This window comes from Hyla sarda, chromosome 2 (assembly GCF_029499605.1).
Source record: "Hyla sarda isolate aHylSar1 chromosome 2, aHylSar1.hap1, whole genome shotgun sequence".
Taxonomy (NCBI): Eukaryota; Metazoa; Chordata; class Amphibia; order Anura; family Hylidae; genus Hyla; species Hyla sarda.
In genome coordinates, this window is record NC_079190.1 from 234,369,057 (window position 1) to 234,394,215 (window position 25,159).

General features: G+C 40.9%; 1 protein-coding gene across 3 annotated transcripts in view; it reads left to right on the plus strand.

Annotated features, from left to right (window-relative positions):
• YPEL2 (yippee like 2) overlaps positions 1-23,931 on the plus strand; it is a 91,018-nt gene extending 67,087 nt beyond the window's left edge. For all 3 annotated transcript variants that reach the window (XM_056556653.1, XM_056556652.1, XM_056556654.1), the window contains exons 3-5: positions 9,693-9,736; positions 10,332-10,440; positions 21,071-23,931. In XM_056556653.1, coding sequence (XP_056412628.1) covers positions 9,693-9,736; positions 10,332-10,440; positions 21,071-21,160 — 243 coding nt within the window. In that variant the 3' untranslated portion in view covers positions 21,161-23,931. The remainder of the gene's footprint in view (positions 1-9,692; positions 9,737-10,331; positions 10,441-21,070) is intronic.
• Positions 23,932-25,159: the final 1,228 nt, after the last annotated feature.

Consider the following 25,159-nt stretch of genomic DNA (forward strand, 5'->3'; position numbering starts at 1 on the left):
ATATTAATTTGAGGGCATAGAAGGAGACATAACTGTCACAAATGGAGACTAAAAGTGTGGGGCAATTTATTGTATGAGGCACTACTACCATATAGATGGGAAGTTTATTTATAGGTTGGGATGGTGCAGTGAGGAGCCTAAAATGTTTCTTTTTCTGGCAGATACTGCAGAGATTTATTATTGGTCAGATAGAATACATGGGAAGAGTAAACGACCCAACTCGAAGATGTAAACTGTGAGTCCCTCTTTGTAACTACCCTGTAATCGCTATGTTGTTTGTAGAGCCTGTATAGTACTGGTACCACAATACTTTCCTTTATGTGCCCTGCAGTTTAAGTGCATCAGTTGAAATGGGAATATCCTGCATTAAGCCTAGTTTATTTTTGCCTCCACCTACTGCCAAATTGTGCTAGTGTGGTTTAAAGTATATGGCGGCCTCCTGACATAACATCAACAGAGGATGTCTGTGTAGAGAAGGGACGGGTGTGTCGGGTTTTCACCGCTGATGCTAGAGCTTTTCTGGCTGTGGTTTACCCTTCCCCTCTCCATAGGTAAACATTACGTTTGGCTGTGGTAGGTCATGAGAGATAATTGTCGCCGATATTTATTAAAAGCGTATGGCAACCTTTAGGCTGTGGATACAGTCACAACTGAAGTACCGTATATACTCGAGTATTAGCCGTTCCGAATATAAGCCGAGGCCCCTAATTTCACCCCAAAAACCCAGGAAAATCTATTGACTCGAGTATAAGCCTAGGGTTGGAAATACATTAAAAAAAAGGGGTTTTTGATTTATTTCCAGTCTGATTCGAACAGCAATGACTCTAGACCAGTGGTTCTTAACCTGGGTTTGATCGAACCCGAGGGGTTCGGTGAGTCAGTCTCGCGGGTTCAGCGTAGGTCAAAAAACACACCCAACTCCAGGCCCATCGCAACAAGACAGGCAAACCAAGCAATTGCTTGGGGCCCTGAGCTGGCCCACGGCCCCAAGCAGAGGCGATGTTTGCCCGTCCTGTAGCTATGGGGCAATTCCCCCCCCATCACTATTAACTCCCTGCGGCCCCGCGTTAAGTTTAAAAACCCAGGGGCAGCTTGGTAAGTGACCAGCGGCACGTCATCTTTGGTGCTCCGACCACCAATCCCGGGACCTACTGCCATAGCCGGAGCGGTGGTCGGAGCACTGAAGTGGGCAGTACACAGGCATACAGCCTCCAGCCATACACTGTACATGGCTGGAGGCTGTATTTCTGTGGGGGAACTCTGCCTACATAATGTGGGGGAACACTGCCTGCCTAATGTGGGGGAACACTGCCTGCCTAATGTGGGGGAACACTGCCTGCGCCTAATGTGTGGGGGAACACTGCCTGCGCCTAATGTGTGGGGGAACACTGCCTGCGCCTAATGTGTGGGGGAACACTGCCTGCGCCTAATGTGTGGGGGAACACTGCCTGCGCCTAATGTGTGGGGGAACACTGCCTGCGCCTAATGTGTGGGGGAACACTGCCTGCGCCTAATGTGTGGGGGAACACTGCCTGCGCCTAATGTGTGGGGGAACACTGCCTGCGCCTAATGTGTGGGGGAACACTGCCTGCGCCTAATGTGTGGGGGAACACTGCCTGCGCCTAATGTGTGGGGGAACACTGCCTGCGCCTAATGTGTGGGGGAACACTGCCTGCGCCTAATGTGTGGGGGAACACTGCCTGCGCCTAATGTGTGGGGGAACACTGCCTGCGCCTAATGTGTGGGGGAACACTGCCTGCGCCTAATGTGTGGGGGAACACTGCCTGCGCCTAATGTGTGGGGGAACACTGCCTGCGCCTAATGTGTGGGGGAACACTGCCTGCGCCTAATGTGTGGGGGAACACTGCCTGCGCCTAATGTGTGGGGGAACATTGCCTGCGCCTAATGTGTGGGGAAACATTGCCTGCGCCTAATGTGTGGGGAAACATTGCCTGCGCCTAATGTGTGGGGGAACATTGCCTGCGCTTAATGTGTGGGGGAACATTGCCTGCGCTTAATGTGTCTTAATGGTTTTGTTCATTTTGTGCACCTATGTATAAGTATATACTTAAATATATACCACCTATGTTTTAAATTTGAAAAAAAATTATATTTTATTTTTCCAATTAAGAAGGGTTCGGTGAATGCGCATATGAAACTGGTGGGGTTCAGTACCTCAAACAAGGTTAAGAACCACTACTCTAGACCCTAGGTCATTTTTCTTTTAGAAATAGCAGGCCATATCATCAAGCATCTGGGCCATAGATATTATACAAAAAAAGCTATAGTTTCGACCCCCACAACAAATTTAAGTTTCGTTGGACTCTTCATTTTAGATTTCTTCCAACTCACAAGGTTCAGATTATGATAGACCTTTAGAAACCTGCAAGAAGAGACTTATATCAATGATGAAATTCAGCAGCAATGTGGTTTGTTTAATTTAAAGGATTTTTAGGCAGGAATCCTAGATTTAAATAAATAATAATGTTTTTTCTCTCCACCAAAGTGATCTACTCTCTCCAATGGTTGATGGACCTGTCCAAAATAGAAGCTGATCTTTCATTGGTTGCTATTGGCAAAATCTCTCCAGTTTTCCTCGCACATTTTGATAAATCTTGTCCATTATGTACATATAGTACAAAATTTATGGTATGAATCAAAGTATAAAATGTGATTAAAATTTGCCCGGCACACAACTTGCACAACCTCTATTACCATACCCATCATCACATGACTGTGCTTCTTATGTTGTTTATATTTAATGTTTTGTTGTTTTCATACCTTATTTGGGTAGACTTATGAAAAGTTGACTAGTTGCCCATAGCAACCAATCAGATCTCTTCTTATATTTTTAACGAGGACTCTGCAAAATGAAAGAAGCGAACTGATTGGTTGCTATGGGCAACTCAGCAACTTTTCCTCTGCACAGGTTTTGATAAATTTTCCCCATTATGTATGTTATAATTTAATCAAGAAAGTTCCTGATAAATTAACTGATATGGTCATATATTTACAAAAGCATAAAGATTTTAAACTTTATTGGCAGTATTATTTATACTTACCCCAACATAGGCACAACACAATAGACTGGCAGGGACCCTACTGACTTCTGTGGGAGAGTGGTTTATTTTTGTCCTGTGACCGATCCAGAGGTAATTTTGCAGGGAGGGGAAGGAGCATGAGCTCTGGCCATCGCCTTTTGTGAATGTCCCAGTTCTGTTCTATTTATGTACTGATTTTGCCTTTCACTAAAATTTCCCCTTTCAGTGGGTCTATTCACACATACAGTATCTGTGCATATTTGATGCTGCAGATTTGAAGCTGTGTTCAGTCATTTACTTGAAATCTGCAGCTTTACATCTGCGCAGGATACTCTACTTGTGAATACACCCTAAAGGGCACATTCACATGTACAGGATTTGCTGCATATTTTGTGCAGCTGATTTTGCTACCCATTAACTTCAATGAATACAAAATCAGCTGCAGAAAATATGTAGCAGATCCTGTACGTGTCAAGGTACCCTAATGGACCCTACAGTGTTACCTCCATCTGTGCTTGCTCATAGTGGCAATCTGCCACTACGAGCAGGCACGCACTATGTGAGTCGCCACCTTGCATGCGCAGTATGCTCGCAGTATGCTCGCGGCTGCTCTTGGCCTAGCTCAGGGAGCAGGTGGACCGTCCGCGATGTGTGCGTGTATACTGCGCATGTGCGTGGCGACTCGCAGCGTGTTTGCTCGTAGCTGAGGATTACTGCTATGAGTAGGCACAGATGGAATAACACGGTATGGTCCATCGCCAGAAGATCTGCAGCGTAAAATACGTTGAGGAGCCGTCTGTGGGAATGAGCCCTTAAGGTGGGTTCACACGCAGATCTGCAACAAAATCTGCTGAAGCAAATCTGCAGCAAACATATGCACATGTGAATCCAAATAGTCAAGAAGAAAGTACAGGCAACTCACCACGTTGTAGTATCTTCGTGTTTATTACTGGGACATGCAGGTAAAGCGGCTCCACGCCACACCGGGATGCCGAACACTAGTGCGTTAACCGATGACAGCTGTTTCTTTCCTTTCAGGAACTTCAACAGATCGTCTCCATTCACCTGTGCACGTGACTATATATCTCCTCCTTTACTTGTGACGTCGTGCCGAGGTGAGCGGAGCTTCAATCTTACAAATAGATTTACCAATATTAGATTTATAGAAAAATTACTTATAAACCATAACATAATTGTGTATAAGTGAAAATAGCATTACTGCTGTGGTAAAAAACTGTTTAAAACCAGGCTAGTAAAAACAGAACCATTTGTAACCAAACCGATGTTCAGAGAAAGACTCCCATATCTATTCTATCATTTAACCCCCTCATGTCTTGCGCTCCCGTCCTCAATATCCAACGGGCTTCTATTTCTCTTAATTTTTTCACATTATCTTGATCTGGTTTTATTTTGACTTTTTCTATGCCTAGGAATTTTATATTTTTGATGTTTCCTGCATGTTCAGAGACCACGTGTTCTATCAGTCGCGGTGAACCTTTTTTTGTCACTATAGAGTGCATGTGTTCTCTGAATCTGATATTCATGGGTCTGATTGTACTGCCTATGTAAAATCTCATACATTCACATATGATTGCATATATTACATTTTTGGATCTGCAGCACATGAAATCTGTTATTTCTCTGGTAATGCCACCTATATTAATACTGTTGCCAGTTATAAAATGGTGGCACCAGTTGCAATTTCCACATTTTTTATTTCCTCTGATTATTGATTTATTTAACCAGTTTTCTTCTGTTGTTCTTTTTTCAGTTATTTTACTTTTTACTAATTCGTCTTTTAAATTTTTTGTTCGCTTAAACGCTATCATGGGTTTTTCTATTTTTATTTTACCAAGAATCTGGTCTCTTTCTATTAAATGCCAGTTTGTGTGTATAGATCTTTTAATTACTTCATGCATGGGACTATATTTGAATGTAAATGTAAACCTCTCTTTCTTTATGTCCTCATCTTTTATTTTAGTGTGTTTTCTGTGTCTCCTATTTTTTAATAGTGTGCTCCTGTCAATTTTTTTAACTCTTTCTAGTGTGTTTTTTAACATTAGAGGTGGATATCCCCTATCTTCTAACCGTTGTATCAATTCATTGGCCTGAGTATTAAACGCCTCTTCTGTGCTATTTATTCGTCTCAATCTGAGTAGTTGTCCATATGGTATTGCTTCTTTTGTGTGGGAGGGATGGTAGCTTTTATAATGTAGTAGGGTATTGCTTGCGGTTTGTTTTCTGTATCCTATTGTAGCGAGTGTGTTGTTTTGTTTTTTTATGAGAACGTCCAGGAATTCTAGTTCTGTATTACTATATTTGGAGGTAAAAGCCATATTCATTTGGTTGGAATTAAGATATTCAATGAAACTCTCAAAGTCTTTAGGAGAACCCTTCCAGAGCATGAACACGTCGTCTACAAAACGTGAATAGTGTCCTATATGCTCTAGGAAGGGATTTTCAACTGTAAAGACATATTTTTCTTCAAAAACCGCAAGGTACAGGTTAGCTAGTGTGCACGAGACCGGGGTCCCCATTGCGGTCCCACCCCTTTGGGCGTACCATTGTTCCCCAAATTGTAAGACATTATTTTTCAGAATAAACTCTATTGATTCACAGACAAAATTTACGAAATCTTCAGATTTTCCTGTCCGTATTAGGATTTCTCTAATGCAGTCGACGGCTAACCCCTGTGGTATTCGAGTGTATAAGCTTTCCACGTCTATTGACGTTAAAAAGATAGCCTTCCATACTGGGGATGCCGTCGAGTGCACCTAGGAAATCATCCGTATCTTTCACCAAGGATGGTACGTCAGCCAGTAATGGCCGTAACAACCAATCGGTATATGCAGAGAGGGATTCTGTCAATGAACCTACCCCAGAGACTATTGGTCTCCCTGGAGGGGAGTCCATAGTCTTATGTATTTTCGGTACAATGTACCATGTTGCATTTTTGGGGTTCAGTGGAAATAGCTTCTCTGCCATTTTATTTGACAGGATTCCTCTCTCTACCTGTTTTCTTAGTAAAGTTTGTAGCTGTGATTTAAGTTTTTTCATGGGGCTAGCTTTTAATTTCTCATATGTCCTCGTGTCATCTAATTGGCGATGTGCTTCCTTTAAGTAATCTGTTGTATTCATGATTACAGTGTTTCCACCCTTATCTGCCCTTTTTATCGTTATTTTATCCTTTTGTTTTTTTAACCACGTTAATGCTTTTTGTTCTCCTATTAGATTAACAGTATCTTTAGGATATATTTGTGCTTTCAAATCGTCACGTACTTTTTGTTGGAATAGCTCCAGGTTTCCCCCTGGTTGTAAGGGAGGAGAGAACGTGGAGCTATTCCCTCCTCTGAAATTCTTTACTTCGACCTCTGTGGGTGTGTTATCTGGTTCCCCGGTGTTCTCCCCTAGCAACATGGTACATTGTACCGAAAATACATAAGACTATGGACTCCCCTCCAGGGAGACCAATAGTCTCTGGGGTAGGTTCATTGACAGAATCCCTCTCTGCATATACCGATTGGTTGTTACGGCCATTACTGGCTGACGTACCATCCTTGGTGAAAGATACGGATGATTTCCTAGGTGCACTCGACGGCATCCCCAGTATGGAAGGCTATCTTTTAACGTCAATAGACGTGGAAAGCTTATACACTCGAATACCACAGGGGTTAGCCGTCGACTGCATTAGAGAAATCCTAATACGGACAGGAAAATCTGAAGATTTCGTAAATTTTGTCTGTGAATCAATAGAGTTTATTCTGAAAAATAATGTCTTCCAATTTGGGGAACAATGGTACGCCCAAAGGGGTGGGACCGCAATGGGGACCCCGGTCTCGTGCACACTAGCTAACCTGTACCTTGCGATTTTTGAAGAAAAATATGTCTTTACAGTTGAAAATCCCTTCCTAGAGCATATAGGACACTATTCACGTTTTGTAGACGACGTGTTCATGCTCTGGAAGGGTTCTCCTAAAGACTTTGAGAGTTTCATTGAATATCTTAATTCCAACCAAATGAATATGGCTTTTACCTCCAAATATAGTAATACAGAACTAGAATTCCTGGACGTTCTCATAAAAAAACAAAACAACACACTCGCTACAATAGGATACAGAAAACAAACCGCAAGCAATACCCTACTACATTATAAAAGCTACCATCCCTCCCACACAAAAGAAGCAATACCATATGGACAACTACTCAGATTGAGACGAATAAATAGCACAGAAGAGGCGTTTAATACTCAGGCCAATGAATTGATACAACGGTTAGAAGATAGGGGATATCCACCTCTAATGTTAAAAAACACACTAGAAAGAGTTAAAAAAATTGACAGGAGCACACTATTAAAAAATAGGAGACACAGAAAACACACTAAAATAAAAGATGAGGACATAAAGAAAGAGAGGTTTACATTTACATTCAAATATAGTCCCATGCATGAAGTAATTAAAAGATCTATACACACAAACTGGCATTTAATAGAAAGAGACCAGATTCTTGGTAAAATAAAAATAGAAAAACCCATGATAGCGTTTAAGCGAACAAAAAATTTAAAAGACGAATTAGTAAAAAGTAAAATAACTGAAAAAAGAACAACAGAAGAAAACTGGTTAAATAAATCAATAATCAGAGGAAATAAAAAATGTGGAAATTGCAACTGGTGCCACCATTTTATAACTGGCAACAGTATTAATATAGGTGGCATTACCAGAGAAATAACAGATTTCATGTGCTGCAGATCCAAAAATGTAATATATGCAATCATATGTGAATGTATGAGATTTTACATAGGCAGTACAATCAGACCCATGAATATCAGATTCAGAGAACACATGCACTCTATAGTGACAAAAAAAGGTTCACCGCGACTGATAGAACACGTGGTCTCTGAACATGCAGGAAACATCAAAAATATAAAATTCCTAGGCATAGAAAAAGTCAAAATAAAACCAGATCAAGATAATGTGAAAAAATTAAGAGAAATAGAAGCCCGTTGGATATTGAGGACGGGAGCGCAAGACATGAGGGGGTTAAATGATAGAATAGATATGGGAGTCTTTCTCTGAACATCGGTTTGGTTACAAATGGTTCTGTTTTTACTAGCCTGGTTTTAAACAGTTTTTTTACCACAGCAGTAATGCTATTTTCACTTATACACAATTATGTTATGGTTTATAAGTAATTTTTCTATAAATCTAATATTGGTAAATCTATTTGTAAGATTGAAGCTCCGCTCACCTCGGCACGACGTCACAAGTAAAGGAGGAGATATATAGTCACGTGCACAGGTGAATGGAGACGATCTGTTGAAGTTCCTGAAAGGAAAGAAACAGCTGTCATCGGTTAACGCACTAGTGTTCGGCATCCCGGTGTGGCGTGGAGCCGCTTTACCTGCATGTCCCAGTAATAAACACGAAGATACTACAACGTGGTGAGTTGCCTGTACTTTCTTCTTGACTATTTGGATTTGCATTCATCCTATCACTATCGCAGTACATGAGCACCACCACATGAAGATACGCTGCTAGAGCACGCACACAGACTGTTTAAGGGAGAATATATAGAGGGAGAGCAGTGCCAGCACTTCAATCTCTGCTGTGAAGTCTTGTGAATATGCACATGTGAACATACCCTAAGGGCTCGTTCACATGGACAGATTTCTTTTCAAACTCGCAGCAGATCTCCCACTTGGAGTATGAAAAGGGACAGGGTCTCTGTGCGTTACCTACAGCAGATTTTTGCCAGCGGAGTCTCCGCTGTTGAAAATCTGCCCCAGACCCCATTGAAGTCAATAGGGCCTGCAGCAGACTTTCAACAGCGAAAATTCCACTGGCAAAAATATGCTGCGGGTAACTCGCGGAGACCCCGCCCCTTTTCAAACTTGCAGCGGGAGATCCGCTGCAACTTTGAATAGAAATCCGCTCGTGTGAACGGGCCCTATGGGTACGTTCAGCTTTACATCTGCGCAGGATACTCTACTTGTGAATACACCCTAAAGCGGGGCTCTGTACACTGAGGACAGGCGGGGCTCTGTACACTGAGGACAGGCGGGGCTCTGTACACTGAGGACAGGCGGGGCTCTGTGCACTGAGGACAGGCGGGGCTCTGTGCACTGAGGACAGGCGGGGCTCTGTGCACTGAGGACAGGCGGGGCTCTGTGCACTGAGGACAGGCGGGGCTCTGTGCACTGAGGACAGGCGAGGCTCTGTGCACTGAGGACAGGCGGGGCTCTGTGCACTGAGGACAGGCGGGGCTCTGTGCACTGAGGACAGGCGGGGCTCTGTGCACTGAGGACAGGCGGGGCTCTGTGCACTGTGGACAAGCTCTGTGCCCTGAGGCTCTGTGACAAGCCAGGAGACTGCACAGAGCCCTGCTTGTCCTGCCCTCACTTCCTGTATTTTGTCTCCCCACAGACACACACAAAGGCAATAGCTGCAGGGACAGCATTTTTTCACCCAAAAATATATTTTAAATTTTTTTTTATCAATGTATATTACAACTATACATATAATAGTAGTATTATCTACATTAAATAACTATTTTTTTTTGTCAACAGGTACATTTTAAGACTAATTAAACATCCAAATAAACTAAATAACATTTTACACTGTAAATTAATTTTTTTTTTTCTTTTTTCTTTGGCAGTCATTTCAAGGAAGTCAGGGTCGAGCTTATCTATTCAATTCTGTGTGAGTATTACTTTAAACCTAACATTTTTAATGCATGTCTGGAATAGTATATCTGTCTCCAGTCAGCTTATTTTAAAGGATGCTGTCCCTGATTTAATGTGAAGATACCAATGTCATACTGGGGAATCTTAGGTCCACCTAAGGAAATTATTCACCCACCATCTGTGTCCACTTGCAGCCACACCCTAAATGAAGTAGTCATAACTGCACCTGCAGGTGTTACCACTGGTAAATTCAAATAGGTTTATGAGTAAATAAACACTGGATATATTGTCCTCCATATCTGGAGTTTTCTTTTACTGATAGTATGTAGTCCATACCTGTGTCTGAACTTTGAAGAACTCACTGGCACTTTAGTGAACCAGTTTGACACTGGATACTGCCCCACTGCCCCAAGTCCTGCGGGTTCATATGGTTTTATTTATATTTTTCAGGAAACAGTAAAGCTCTAAATAACTAACAGACTTGTCCTCAGTCAATAATTGTATAACAGTTTTGTTCTAACTATTGCCATTTATTTGGTTACTAGTACACCAATCCTGCTGCGATAACATTTTATTTACAGTGTATTTCGCTTTATTACTTTTTACTATAGTGTTAATGTTGGTTGTGGACCTGCAGAAGAGCGTGTGTTACTTACAGGACTCCATGCTGTAGCAGACATCTACTGTGAAAATTGCAAAACCACATTGGGCTGGAAATATGTAAGTATTCATCCATAAGCCTATAAAAATTTTCCTGATCCCAACTATTGTCTAACCTATTAAATCTTGTTAATTACTTGCTAATGACCCTTGGGTAAAATTTGATAGTGTTCAATCTACGGCCTGTTTAATTCCCTTAAAGGGGTTCTCCGGTGCTTAGACATCTTATCCCCTATCCAAAGGATAGGGGATAAGATGCCTGATCACGGGAGTCCCGCAGCTGGGGACGCCCGTGATCATGCACGCGGCACCCCGTTAGTAATCAGTCCCCGGAGCGTGTTCGCTCCGGGTCTGATAATGCTCGACCGCAGGGCCGGCGGCGTGTGACGTCACAACTCCGCCCCCGTGGGACGTCACACTACGCCCCTCAGTGCAAGCCGACGGGAGGGGGCTTGCATTGAGGGGCGGATCGTGACGTCACACGCCGCCGGCCCTGCGGTCGAGCATAATCAGACCAGGAGCGAACACGCTCAGGGGACTGATTACTAACAGGGTGCCGCGTGCATGATCACGGGCGTCCCCAGCTGCGGGACTCCCGCGATCAGGCATCTTATCCCCTATCCTTTGGCTATTGGATAAGATGTCTAAGCACCGGAGTACCCCTTTAAGCCCCTTTTTACCTAAGCTAATTATCAGGCAACTGAGCGTTCCTAGGAATGTTCATTCCAGATTATTGGTCCATGTAAAGGGCCAGTGATCGACCAACACACTACCAAACTCTTGTTCATTGGCAAAATGAGTCTTTTGTGTAGCCAATAAAATCATTGCTATCGGACGCATAACTGGTGATGTGCGGCCAACAGTCATGTATTTAATGGACTGCACCATTGATTAAGCTTTGTAAAAGGTCTCTACAAACAAGCGTTGATCAGCAAGATTGGTGCTTTGCTGCCCGTCGGCATGTCTAAAAGGGCTCTTTATACAGTTCCAATTTTTTTTTTAAAAAGGGCACCATGGTGGGAAATTAAAAATGTTTGCTAAAACTTTTACTGCCATATTTCTTTTGATTATTGATCAGCTTTCTACGCCTATGGAAACATTATGGGCACAGTTGAGTAGCAGCAATGTTGCAATTGTAACATGAATATTTTCAGCCTGTTCATCCATCAATTGAAAGTTAAAGGGGTATTCCAGGCCAAAACTTTTTTTTATATATCAACTGGCTCCGGAAAGTTGAACAGATTTGTAAATTACTTCTATTTAAAAATCTTAATACTTCCAATAGTTATTAGCTTCTGAAGTTTAGTTGTTGTTTTCTGTCTAACTGCTCTCTGATGACTCGCGTCACGTGACATCATCATTGAGCAATTAGACAGAAAACTTCAGAAGCTAATAACTATTGGAACGATTAAGATTTTTTAATAGAAGTAATTTACAAATCTTAGAAGGAAAACGGAGCAATTCGGCACAGCTTACTTCTGATCCTCTGGACTATATAGCTCAATAGCGGGTATGGCGATGAGGTGCGTGTGGTGCTCAGACTGACGCGTAGTTAGATCAAAACAATTCTTAAAGAAGAAGAAAGAAGCAGTCGGCAACTCACCAATCCTCGGTTCAGCAAACTTCTTCATTGCACATTGTAGGACAGTTGAAGCACTATGTAGTGCGAAACAACATTGTCGTCTCTCTGTGGTTCCCAACTCCCCCCCCCCCCCCCCCCCCCTGCTTGTGTCATCTTCATGTCTTCTCCCTGGGCAACCCAGTTTGAGTGTGTGTAATAAAGAAGTTTGCTGAACCGAGGATTGGTGAGTTGCCGACTGCTTCTTTCTTCTTCTTTAAGAATAATTTACAAATCTGTTTAACTTTCTGGAGCCAGTTGATATATATAAAAAAAGGTTTTGCCTGGAATACCCCTTTAAAGGATTCTAGACCAAATTGCTATTGGACATAAACCATATCCACAGTTAAAGCCCTCTTCTTCTTTGAGGCTATCATTCTACAGTCATGGCCGTAAATGTTGGCACCCCTGAAATTTTTCAAGAAAATGAAGTATTTCTCACAGAAAAGGATTGCAGTAACACATGTTTTGCTATACACATGTTTATTCCCTTTGTGTGTATTGGAACTAAACCAAAAAAGGGAAGAAAAATAGCGAATTGGACATAATGTCACACCAAATTCCAAAAATGGTCTGGACAAAATTATTGCCACCCTTAACTTAATATTTGGTTGCACACCCTTTGGAAAAAAATAACTGAAATCAGTTGCTTCCTATAACCATCAAAAAGCTTCTTACACCTCTCAGCCGGAATGTTAGACCACTCTTCCTTTGCAAACTGCTCCAGGTCTCTCTTATTGGAAGGGTGCCTTTTCCCAACAGCAATTTTAAGATCTCTCCACAGGTGTTCAGTGGCATTTAGATCTAGACTCATTGCTGGCCACTTCAGAACTCTCCAGTGCTTTGTTGCCATCCATTTCTGGGTGCTTTTTGACGTATGTTTGGGGTCATTGTCCTGCTTGAACACCCAAGATCTCGGACGCAAATCCAGCTTTCTGACACTGGGCTGTACAGTGTGACCCAAAATCTGTTGGTAATCCTCAGATTTCATGATGCCTCACACACATTTAAGGGACCCAGTGCCAGAGGCAACAAAACAACCCCAAATCATTGAACCTCCACCATATTTCACTGTAGGTACTGTGTTCTTTTCTTTGTAGGCCTCATTCCATTTTCAGTAAACAGTAGAATTATGTGCTTTACCAAAAAATTTTTATCTTGATCTCATCTGTCCACAAGACGTTTTCCCAGAAGTATTTTGGCTTACTCAAGTTCATTTTGGCAAATGTAGTCTTGCTTTTTTTGTCTGTGTCAGCAGTGGAGTCTTCCTGAGTCTCTCCTGCCATAGCGTTTTATTTCATTTAAATGTCGACTGATAGTTTGCACTGACACCGATGCTCCCTGAGCCTGCAGGACAGCATGAATATCTTTGGAACTTGTTTGGGGCTGCTGAGCCAAAATCCAGACTATCCTGTGTAAACACCGTTCATCAATTTTTCCCTTTCATCCACGCCCATGGAGATTAGCTACAGTGCCATGGGTTGCAAACTTCTTGATAATGTTGCGCACTGTGGACAAAGGCAAATCTAGATCTCTGGAGATAGACTTATAACCTTGAGATTGTTGATATGTTTCCACAAATTTGGTTCTCAAGTCCTCTTCACCTTTTTCTGTTGTCCATGCTTCGTGTAGCAAACACAGACACACAATGCAAAGACTAAGTGAACTTCTCTCCTTTTTAACTGCTTTCAGGTGTGATTTTTATATTGTCCACACCTGTTACTTGCTCCAGGTGAGTTTAAAGGAGCATCACATGCTTGAAACAATCTTATTTTTCCACAATTTTGAAAGGGTGCCAATAGTTTTGTTCAGCCCATTTTTGGAGTTTGGTGTGACATTATGTCCAATTAGCTTTTTTTCCTCCATTTTTTGGTTTATTTCCAATACACACAAAGGGAATAAACATGTGTATAGCAAAACATGTGTTACTGCAATCCTTTTCTGGGAGAAATACTTAATTTTCTTGAAAAATTTGAGGGGTGCCAACATTTACGGCTATGACTGTATCTCAAAATAGTCCATGTTTCCAATTACCAATCTTACCTGCAGAACCTTTAGACAAGTATTTTACTCAGGTTTTCATCATTTCCTACACCGTGGCAGCCGTGAATTCCTGCAGGATCTGTCTGTTATTGCTGATAAAGGTAGGGCTTGTTTCCACTGATATGTCTGGGCATATTGGATACCTACGTTCTTCCAGGGAGGTTAAATATAGTTTATATGTCAATGCACCACAGTTGCACATGACTCTAGAGGGAATATAATTTCACGTCTGACTTCTGAGCTTTAACCTTGGCAGACTGGGAGAATTTTTTATTTTCCCTTAGCAGTCTATTGATTTTCATTATAATCATTTTCAGTACTTTGTGAACAGTAAGATGATGTAATAGGGAACAGTAAGACATTTGTGTGTCTTATAGATTGACTGACTGCCAATTCTCCTATAGGGCTCTGCTAAACTAAAGGGGTACTCCAGTGGAAAAAAAAATATTTTTTAAATCAACTGGTGCCAGAAAGTTAAACACATTTGTAAATTAGTTCTATTTAAAAATCTTAATCCTTTCAGTACTCATCAGCTACTGTATGCTCCACAGGAAGTTCTTTTCTTTTTGAATTTCTTTTCTGTCTGACCACAGTGCTCTCTGTTGATACCTCTGTCCAGGTCAGTAACTGTCCAGAGCAGGAGAGGTTCGCTATGGGGATTTGTTTCAGCTTTGGACAGTTACTGACATGCAGAAACAAATCCCCATAGCAAACTTCTCCTGCTCCGGACAGTTCCTGTAATGACAGAGGTGTCAGCAGAGAGCACTGTGGTCAGACAGAAAAGAAATAAAAAAAAAAATGTAAAAAAAATGTCCTCTGTATAGAGCAGCTGATAAGTACTGGAATGTTTAAGATTTTTAAATTGAAGTCATTTACGAATTGTTCATTTCTTCATGTCTGCAAATAATTGGTGTTATTTTTGTTTCTAAATTCCTGTCATTGTAGATATTTAATATATTGCAGATGTTGACTTTGCAAACCTTTTTGTAAAAAAAAATATTGTAGGCTATTTGTATTATTTATGTATTACCCAAAAAAAATTTCTTTCAGTCTAGAATAAAATTGCAGCATTTACGGACTACCTTTTCTCCATACTCTGTATATTTGTATGTAGTCTTTGTATGGTTAGTTTGTACAGAAGAAGCATATCTTCTCCTTTGGATAAGACCCTTTCATATAGAACAAGATTACATTTATTTTGTAGCCTGTGTCTGTCATCAGCATGTAAAGCAATTTTAACAACAATAATGTTCTCGAAGTATAGGGCAATCTGTGACTTGCACTTTGATGGGCACAGACTGTTAAAGGAATCTTAGTTGCTCACTCTCTGAAACATTGGGCCCTATAAAAAGACAACACAAAAGCCTACTGCTGTGCCATGCTCTTCAAGTGGTATTGGTCTCAACTTTTTCACTTTAAATATTTGCATGTGCTTCTTCATTACAATATTGTCTTTGTAGGTATATATTATCATTAAAGAGTACCTGTCACCAAATACTGTACAGTATCAGTATTATCGGACATCTTCTGCTCTGGTCTTCGCAGACCAGAGCAGAAGACCCCGGGAGACGGCCGGAGCCAGGTGAGGGGACCTCTGGCCGCCATGCTGGCTGATCAGATCACCGCGGCAGCGCTGCGGGCGATTCGATCATCTATTCGATGTACCACACTGCCGCAGATGCCGTGATCTGTACTGATCACAGCATCTGAGGGGTTAATGGCGGACATCCGCGCGATCGCGGATGTCGGCCATTACGGGCGGTTCCCCGGCTGCTACTAGCAGCCGGAACCTGCCGTGTATGACGCGAGCACCGTTCCGATGCTCGCGGTCATACACAGGACGTAAATGTACGTCCTGGTGCGGGAAGTCCCGCCAAACCAGAACGTACATTTATGTTTGTGGTCGTTAAGGGGATAAAATTATCAACTTAAATATGTTTAAGGCCCCTTTCACTCTTCCATCATGTTCCTGCATTCTGCATTATTCAGCAATAACGGGTCATGAAAAAATGGATGAAATAACTAAATACAACGGATGATAACTGATGACCAATTTTGACAGACATCTGTCAAAATAACGGGAATCTGTTATCACCCGTTACAGTCCGTTATTTTATGTCCATTATTTTATTTCCTTGTAACTTCCTGGTTGTGATGCTGTTCTGAGCATGCTCAGTAGCAATAACTGATCATAACGGAATATAAAAATAATGGACAATAACGGATGTCATTTGTAATCATCCGCCACCCATAGACTTCAATGTTAAGATTTTAATGTCCGTTATTCCACTGTTATTTTTGATGGGACAAAAATTAGTGCATGCACTGTTATTTGCACCATCAAAAATAACAGATGTTAGTCATAACGGGACTTAACCAATGCTAAAGCATTGTCAAAAAATCCCATTGACATGAATGGGATTTTTTGACTGCCGTTTTATGGACTTTCTGATGGGAGTTTTTGCAGGAACATAACGGTAGTGTGAATGGGGCCTAAAATGTAATAGAAAAAAACGTGAGTTTGGTCTCCTCTCGGCCTGGCAGGAGACCAAACTCAAGAAGTGTTTCTCTGCACTGAGCTTGATTGAAGGACTGCAAAGAGCCTCATCGAAACATACATAGAGCCTCACTGCAACATGCATAGAGCCTCAATGAAAGATGCACAGAGCTTGAGGTCTTCTATTCATCACAGCACTGCAACGGTGTGAGGGTAGAAGTGGTCCCCCAGAAGGCTTTAATGATGTCATGCCTATTGGGAAACACCCACTTTTTCCTGCTGCTGAGATAGCACTATGTGAGCAAGAAGAAAGGTATGATACAGAGCTTTTTAAAGCTCTGAAATTTTTTTAAGGGTGGGAGGGGTGTTAGGAGTAGTTAGGGTACATAGTCTGAGTTAGTTTAGTAAAGTTTATTTGGTGACAGGTACTTTTTAACGACATTCTCCTCTGTGGACAACTTTTACTTATGTGAAAAGTTTTGCCGACCCCTAAGTAGGGCATACGAATTGGGCAAAGAAATCAATGTTTAGCAAATTCCGAAACAATGTATTACTACTAAAGTGGGTTTAAATTTCAGCTTTGACCAAATCCATCTGCTTAACTGCGCTTTACACTTGTGTACATATTGACAGAGTAGCTTATGTTTCTAAGGGAGGTCTTGCTTATTGAAAAAGGATCTATGATCAGTAGAAAAAAAAAGGATAATAACCTATATAATTTTGAAGTCATTGGTGGCCCAATCTTAACACTGTTTATATTTTTGTAGCTACGCCCCAATTCTGAGAAACAGGGATTTAAGTATTTGGTTGACTATCTGCACTTTTCCCTGAAGTTAGGTGAGCTGGACCTTTATTTCTGTTTCAATGTTTTTATTAAGGTTTTCAGTAAAGAATAAAGTATACAATACATGTAACATAGCTAAGACACTTTATGCCAACAGAAAAGGAATGTAAACTCCCATATGTAAGTTATCAATACAGTAGACATAAGTCCGATAAACTCGGATCGCCAAGTCACAAGCCAGTTGTGGCTTCCGAATAGGGATACTTATAAAGGTTCCTCCGATTGAACAATAGTCACAAGATGAGCTATTTGGAGGAGACCCGACTATCTAAATCAATCCATATATGTCAAGACCGATTAGCCCGGTAACACCGGGTTGTGACCAATACAAAGACAGACACACAGGGGAAGACAACACGTATAGTGAAACAAGGGAGAGAAGATAGGTCCGGAAGGAGAAAGAGAAGGGAGAGAAAGAGAGGAAAAGTGCAAAGGCAGAAGCTTCACGAAGGGTTACCCAGATAGTCTACCCAAGACATTCGGGATTGGGGCATTTAATAGAGCTTGCTCCGGGCATGTCACAAGGTTCACACCTGTGACTGACAGGATAAAATAGTAGACCCGTATCCAAAAGCCTTTTACTCGTGGGCAAGTCCACCAAATGTGGAACATAGTTCCCTGCTGCTGGCAATTACGGAAGCACAACGGAGAGGCTGTGGGGTACATTTTAGCTATTCTAGTAGGGACCAAGTACCATCAAAGTAGCACCTTCCAGCCTGCTTCCTGAAAAGATGTATTAATGGAGAGTTTGGAGGTAATAGAGGTGCTAAGGGTCCAATCTTTCAAGTCTATTTCCTTCCCCAGGTCCTTCTCCCCCAGGCAATCATATACGGTAATTTGGTGGGGTAGATAATAGGGTCTTATAGATAGAAGAGATAGTGCCCCTACTGTCAAAAGCTCTGACACATTGATTCATAAGAGGTGCGGGAAGTAATGTCCGTCCCCGTCTTCTTAAGACCCGACAAAAAGTGAGAAATTTGACTGTAGCGGAATAATTCTGAGTCGGGTAGCTTATAGAAGGTGCGGAAGTATGCTATTGGTTTAAGCTGGACCTTTATTTCAAAGGGAATGTGAATGCTTAGTCCAAGAGGTTGTGAATATGTGGTTGAGAGGGTGGAAGTTAGGCTTGGGGGAGGGGGGATATGAGGCTGAGGGGGGTGAATCTGATTCATGGGTTGGGAATATGAGGCTAAGGGGGCATGAATCAGGCCACGGAGCCTAGCATTTTAAAATAGTTTGAGATCGAACCCACCTGACTATTCAGGGAAAAGTACAGATAGTCAACCAAGTGGTAAAATTTACATCTGAGGAATAACAGAAGCATAGCAAAAAAATAAAAACTGTCTTGGAATCAGGATGTCGAAGGCTATGAAGTCATATAAAAACTCCATTTTGTTTATTTTATTTTTTGTACTGACCAATACTATTGAAGAAATGACAGGCAAGAGCATATAGCCTCCCCTAAGTTACCTTGGTTGGGTCAAATATGTCCATTTACCCACAAAATCCATCAAACTGCTTGGTAACTGGAGTAAAATCTATTCTTGGCAGAATATAAAAATTGGGCAGGAAATGGACAGCTAAAATGCGAAACTGGGCATTAGTAAATAAACGTTTTATATTACAAGGAAGTAAGTTCAACATAATTTGTGTAGTGCACTTGTAAAATAGTTCCTTGAATCCCTTATGAGCCTATGTGATGCAGAGGTTGATCCCTCTTCGTTGCAGACAAATGCTTTAATCTCTTGCACTATTGACCAACCTGACCCACTTGTACAGAGTTAATTCTCTGGATCTGTCTGCTTAGTAGCGGTCCTGTGTGTGCCTCGGGTTTTGTTTTATATATAGTAAGTATGCATATATATGCACTGTACATGTATACACTGGGTTAGTTGTTTTGCACTGTACATGTATACACTGGGTTAGTTGTTTTGGTTTTACATCAGGGGAACTTTAGCTTTAAGATATTTACATATACTTTACCCATAACCTGACTTTGTTTTGTATACAATTGTGAAATGTTGGTTTTCTGGATATTTGCTCACCAGTCAAGGTTGAACTGAGCTTTGGGATTCCTTGAAATCTGGTCAAGGGTTTAACCAGAGGGCTTTTATCTCTAAAAATTCTTTGCATGGCATAAGCAAAGCTATTAACATTATCTAGGACATGGTGCCATTAAGAATTATGGAATAAATTACACAAGTAGGTGTTCTCCAGGATAAGAAATGTTTTGTAGGTGTTTTCTCATAGTAAAAAAGTTGGAACATAGGGGGAGAGATTTATCAATCGTTTTGGACTGAGTTTTTGTTTAATTTGTGAGCATACATATTTGCATGTATTAATTTTTTTTCTTAAATTTTTGCAAATTTATGTTTTGTGAAAACATCTGTTAGCACCGGCCATTCAAAAAAAAAAGTGACTAGCTAGGTGTTTTCCACTGAAGTTGCATGCAATGGTAATGAATTTATCATGTGTGAAATTCTCATAAAAACACAAACATATCGCAAACCCACAAAATCGCTTTCTAGAAAAGTGCTTGCTTACATGATTTTAATCTTACAAACTACTACCACACATTGTGCAAATTTTTTTATAAATGTCCTTCAACTCTATGAAATTGAATGCAAAAAATGGAGAGAAAAACAACTACACACAAGGACCAATAATACATTCCCCCATAGTCTTTACAATCCTATTAATAGGACTGGCTATAACTGGTATACTCCTGATTTGTCAGTGACTGGCATCTCTTCCAGGAACATACCCCCAGTGGAGGTCTATATATGGTCTATTGTAGACTCCCAAAACCTAAACAGATGTGCTGCATATGGAAAGAATAGTTATACGTTATACCTTTTATGCAGCATCTTTCATGTCTTTCACTAGTTGGCTAATTTCAAACGGACGCAAAGGGACGCAATTCCTAGCCTGACTGTGGGTCTGATGACCAAAACAGACAGGTGTCACTTTTGGTGATCAAAAAATGGATCAGGCCAGGACTTGGGTCCGTAATACAGATACAAAAAATCGGAAGTAAAAAAACAAAAAGCTTGTGTGGCTCTTGTCAGATTTTCTAAAACAATAAAATGCATTTTTCTATTACTGTGGTAAATTGTTGATGTCTTAAAGGGGTTCTTTAGAATAAGAAACACTTAGCTGCTTTTTTTTTCCAAAAACACCTATTTCTTTCTCTACCACTCTTATTTTTTGTATGGTATTGCAGCTCAGTTTTATTAAAGCGAATGAAGCAAAGTGGTAATACCACACACAACCTGAGGACAAGTGTGGTGCTGTTTTTGGAGGAAAGCAACAGTTTTTTTTGTTTTTTTTTAATCCTAGATAACCCCTTTAAATGCTGACAAAGCTGTTGCATCAGCTTGGTAATGGACTGTAGGAAAGTGTATACGATTAAAAAATGAAAAGAAAAAAACATTCAACAAAGTGTACATGTATTGTCAATTCATCTCCATGGTTACCCCTTTGATATTACTATGTTCAAGTTTTAAGTCGTGAGGGTTTAAAAAAATTTTTTTTATTTATTATTATTATAATTTTGGCTTTTCTGAGTATTCCATAAAACCCATCCTGATTACAACAGTGACAGGTTTTAATGGAAAATAAAAAGTCTGTCTCGTGTGCAGACTCTTCAGTATAGGCCATTAACTCCTCTTTTCTGTGTCTATTCCAGGAACATGCTTTTGAAAGCAGCCAAAAGTATAAAGAAGGAAAGTACATCATTGAATTAGCTCACATGATCAAGGATAATGGCTGGGATTGAAGAGAAGAGAAATCAAAAGACCATCCAGCTGAACATGTTATCCTTAGAATGAGCGAGTAACTGAGTGCTTGGTTTCATATGATTCAGAGGCTGTGCCGCATGGAGCATCCTCTCACCCTTAATCCATCATTCTTGGTGAATGGCCTCTAAATTTCTGACACTCTGTCTCTTTGCTTTGTATCCCTTTTGTGAGTTGCCCTCGGCCTCATGCTCTTTTGTAGAGTTGGCTAAAGAAAGCATCAGGAGCCTCATAGCCCAGTCACTTCTTTTACTATTAGAGTTGATTTAAAGCTGTGTGCAACATGATGTACAGAAAGTGGCACACTAGGGGTCATGTTGTAGATCAGGAAGGAGGTGTAGTAGATGAATAGAGGGAGAGGGAGATGATGTTGTCCTGCATTTAAAGGTTTGAATCCTGGTTCCCACTAGAGGGAAATACCTTACTGTTTTCTTTTGAAGAATGTCTGGAGGTTAATGTAAGCAAAGCTTGTTAGTAGCTTATACCTTTAACAAACCAAAAAGACCCCGAAAAGACTAGTCCTGAAGTTGAGTCAGTGGCTGTCCTGTTGTGATAGTGGGTGACGTTAAGCCATTGATTATTTGATCTACTATATTGACCTGTATCTGAAGGTATGATGGGTTATTTGGCTTGTATACCTAAAAATGAATTTACCAAGAAAATAGTACATCCCTATTACACACTGACTTCCCATTGTACTTTGCACTATGAATCTTGTACATCACCTTATATGTACAGAACTTGAATTTGATAACGTTGTCTTTATCTATGCTAACACTGCGTCATGAAAGTGTTAGGCAGGAACTAACAGGGAATAGCTTGGTAACTCATCATATTGCCATTGTTTTGTTCTTTGTGAAAAAGAACATGTTCTCTTCTGTTCAGATGTTGATGAAGAAGTGAAACAAATTTTGCAAGGCAACCAATTTATCCCATTTTCAAATAGTGTCTGATGGTTATTTGAATATCGGGAATTATTCTCAGTCCTTTGTGTTATATGATTGTAACTTTTTCACATGGCAGTCCAATCACAATTAAATTTTTTCTCCTCAGGTTAAAAGAAAAAACATTTTTTGTTATTGAGAGTATCTTGTAATTGTGGTTTAATACATTGCATTGTTTAATATTGATTTAATGACTGGGGACTGATTGTGAAGACCAGAATAGTGAAGAAACGTTGTTGAAGAGTTATTTTTTTGTTTTTTGTTTTTTTGAAGCTCAAAGGCTTTCCTGTCTCTTCTATTTATGTATCTAAATACAGTGTGAAGGCAATCAATGCTTTATAAGGACGCTGCATTGATCCCCCTCCCCTCCATTCAATTGATTCACACACTGTAGCTTGGGAATAGTCATTTTGAGCCATTCATACTAGTTTCCTTCTGGTGTTCTACCAGATTTACATACATAAATGGCCTTTAAAAAAGTTTTTCAGTCTACCTGAAACTTTGTCTGATACTAATAATTTTAGTACAAATTTTTTCATTTTTTTTCAGTTAGATGCACTTTTGCAATGAAAATCAAGTTGAGAAGGTAAACCAAAGGAGATTTTTTATTTTTTTATTTTGTTACTGCACTTTCTCTTAATGTATCAAAATTGACTTTGTATTAGGAAAGTGCTGTAGCTGGATTTTCACATCTGTATATGTACATGCAGATGCACTTGTGCAGAATGTACACATTTCACTGTTATATGAACCATAAGCTTTAATGTAATGTCACTTTGCCACTTTGTTTTAACATACCAGTAGTTGCCGTTTCATTTTCTATATAGAAATCTCCCAGTGTATTGTATTTATCCTCAAATGATTTCTCAGACCATTTGACAGGTTTGAGTCTTTAGATCCCACATTTCACTTAAAATCTTCTCTTCCCTTAACTCTTAATGCCTATATAAAAGTAATGCCCATGGTGTTTCATATGGCATTGTATATACGTGGATTGAATATCTTGATAAATCTAGGCTGTTTGAAATTTCTTGAGGCCTGATGTACATGGATCAATAACTAAATGGCAGGTAGTTGCACCGCTTTCTCAGACTAGTCTAACTTGATCGACTTTTGGTGAAGCCCATTTATTTAAATATGTGATCTTTACTAGTTGTTCCCCCAAATGCCAAAGGAGATGGCTGAAAATGTTAGTTACAGGGATTGTTTACTGGAAGCAAATTCTCAGCAGCATCCCTCCTTCATGAGTTTTTGTAAAGAGTGCCACTTGGGGGTTATATGCGCCAAAGAAGCAAAGATCATAATTACACAGTGACACCCAATGTTCTTTTCTTTCATATACAGACCCCAAGATATCAAGTTTGCAGCGCTGAATTTGTTTCTAGGGTGAAAATGTGAACATAGGGCAGTAGGCACAGGCTGGATCCTGTACTTTTTGATCAGCTAAAAATCTTGACTGTCAACTTAAAGGAGGACTTTAGTCCAAAATGTGATTCTTTTTCTGTGCCCGGGCTTCAAAATGTAAAAAAAAACTAACTTTGACTCACCTGCCGACATTCCTCCGTAGCACCGATATCTGTGTCCCAGTTCTCCGGTGCCTGTCTTCTTCTGCTTCCTGTGGGGGGGACGTGGAGTCATATTGCGCTCAGCTTATCGCCAGCCACATCGATGTCCACCTCAGCCACTGATGGGCTGAGTGCAGTGACATGCAGTGACATGGGCCTGGGCCCCACCTTCTCCCTGCTGCCTGGGCTCGTTACATGACACTGCGCTCAGCCTATCAGAGGCCGAGGTGGGACATCGCTGTGGCCAGTGATAAGCTGAGCACAGTATGACTCCCTATCCCCCAGGAAGCGGAAGAAGACAGGGACAGGAGGTCCGGGACTCTGATAACGCTGCAATGAGGGAACGTCAGCAAGTGAGTCAAAGTTTGCTTTTTTACTTTTTGCAGCCCGGGCAGAGGGGAAGAATAAAAATTTACACTACAGTACTCCTTTAAGTATCCCTGGCGATCTTCTAAACCCTGCACAGGTTATTCTATTACCAAAAATCAGAGGAACACAAGCTTCGTAAAGACAATACTAGACATGGGTGGCACATGTGATACTTTGTCTGGATGGGTGAGGATGCAGAATAGCCATTGGTTGTTGAAGATGGTCTTTGAGCATGACCATAAATGGGGGAAGTTTGGCTTGCATTGCAAGAGATTGAGTGAGAAGTTTACTTTGAATCTGTGCACATACAGTAGTCAGCTGATTGACATGATCCATACATACGACAATGCTGCAGCGGATATTGGTATCCGTTTATGGCTCAGTGTGGTATGTATTAAATGTAATGCATAAACACTCTGGGCACCTAGCCGAACTATGACTCCAGAGAAGCAGGGCTGTTATAGACCATGTCACAGTCATCAACACCAACAGAGATTTTGTGGTATCTACTCAAAAGAACTTATTGGCCCTTCACTTTCAGCACCCTTCTCAACACATTTTTTAAGAAACCCTGCATGTAAATTAATATATGTAGTGTAAAGCTACCCTCACTTGCACATCAAGCTGAACACTTTTTGTTTTCTGTAAATATGGTGTCGCTCTTGTGGAGCCGATACACTCTCACCTTAGACTAGATGCTATTTTCTAATACTATTCATGAGTTATAGGGAATAATATTTTTTTTACACATATAAAACAGTGGCAGCTGACTAAGTGCAGCACCAGCTTAAAGGGGTACTCCACTGGCCTCCGTTCGAAAGTAAATGTTCTGAACCCTGTTTTCGCGCTGTGGGGGCGGCCACGCCCCTCGTGATATCACGGCCACGCCCCTTCAATACAAGTCTATGGGAGGTGTCATGACAGCCGTCACGCCCCCTCCCATTTCTACTACTAGCTACTTTTGAACGCTAGCCAGTGGAGTACCCATTTAATGGGGTTGTCCCATCACATTACTTTTCTGGCCACCTCTAGTCTCTTTGCATTGTTTGGAGGTGGTCAGAAAAGCTGAAAGCAGCTGAAGCGGGGAAGTTACCTATTGATT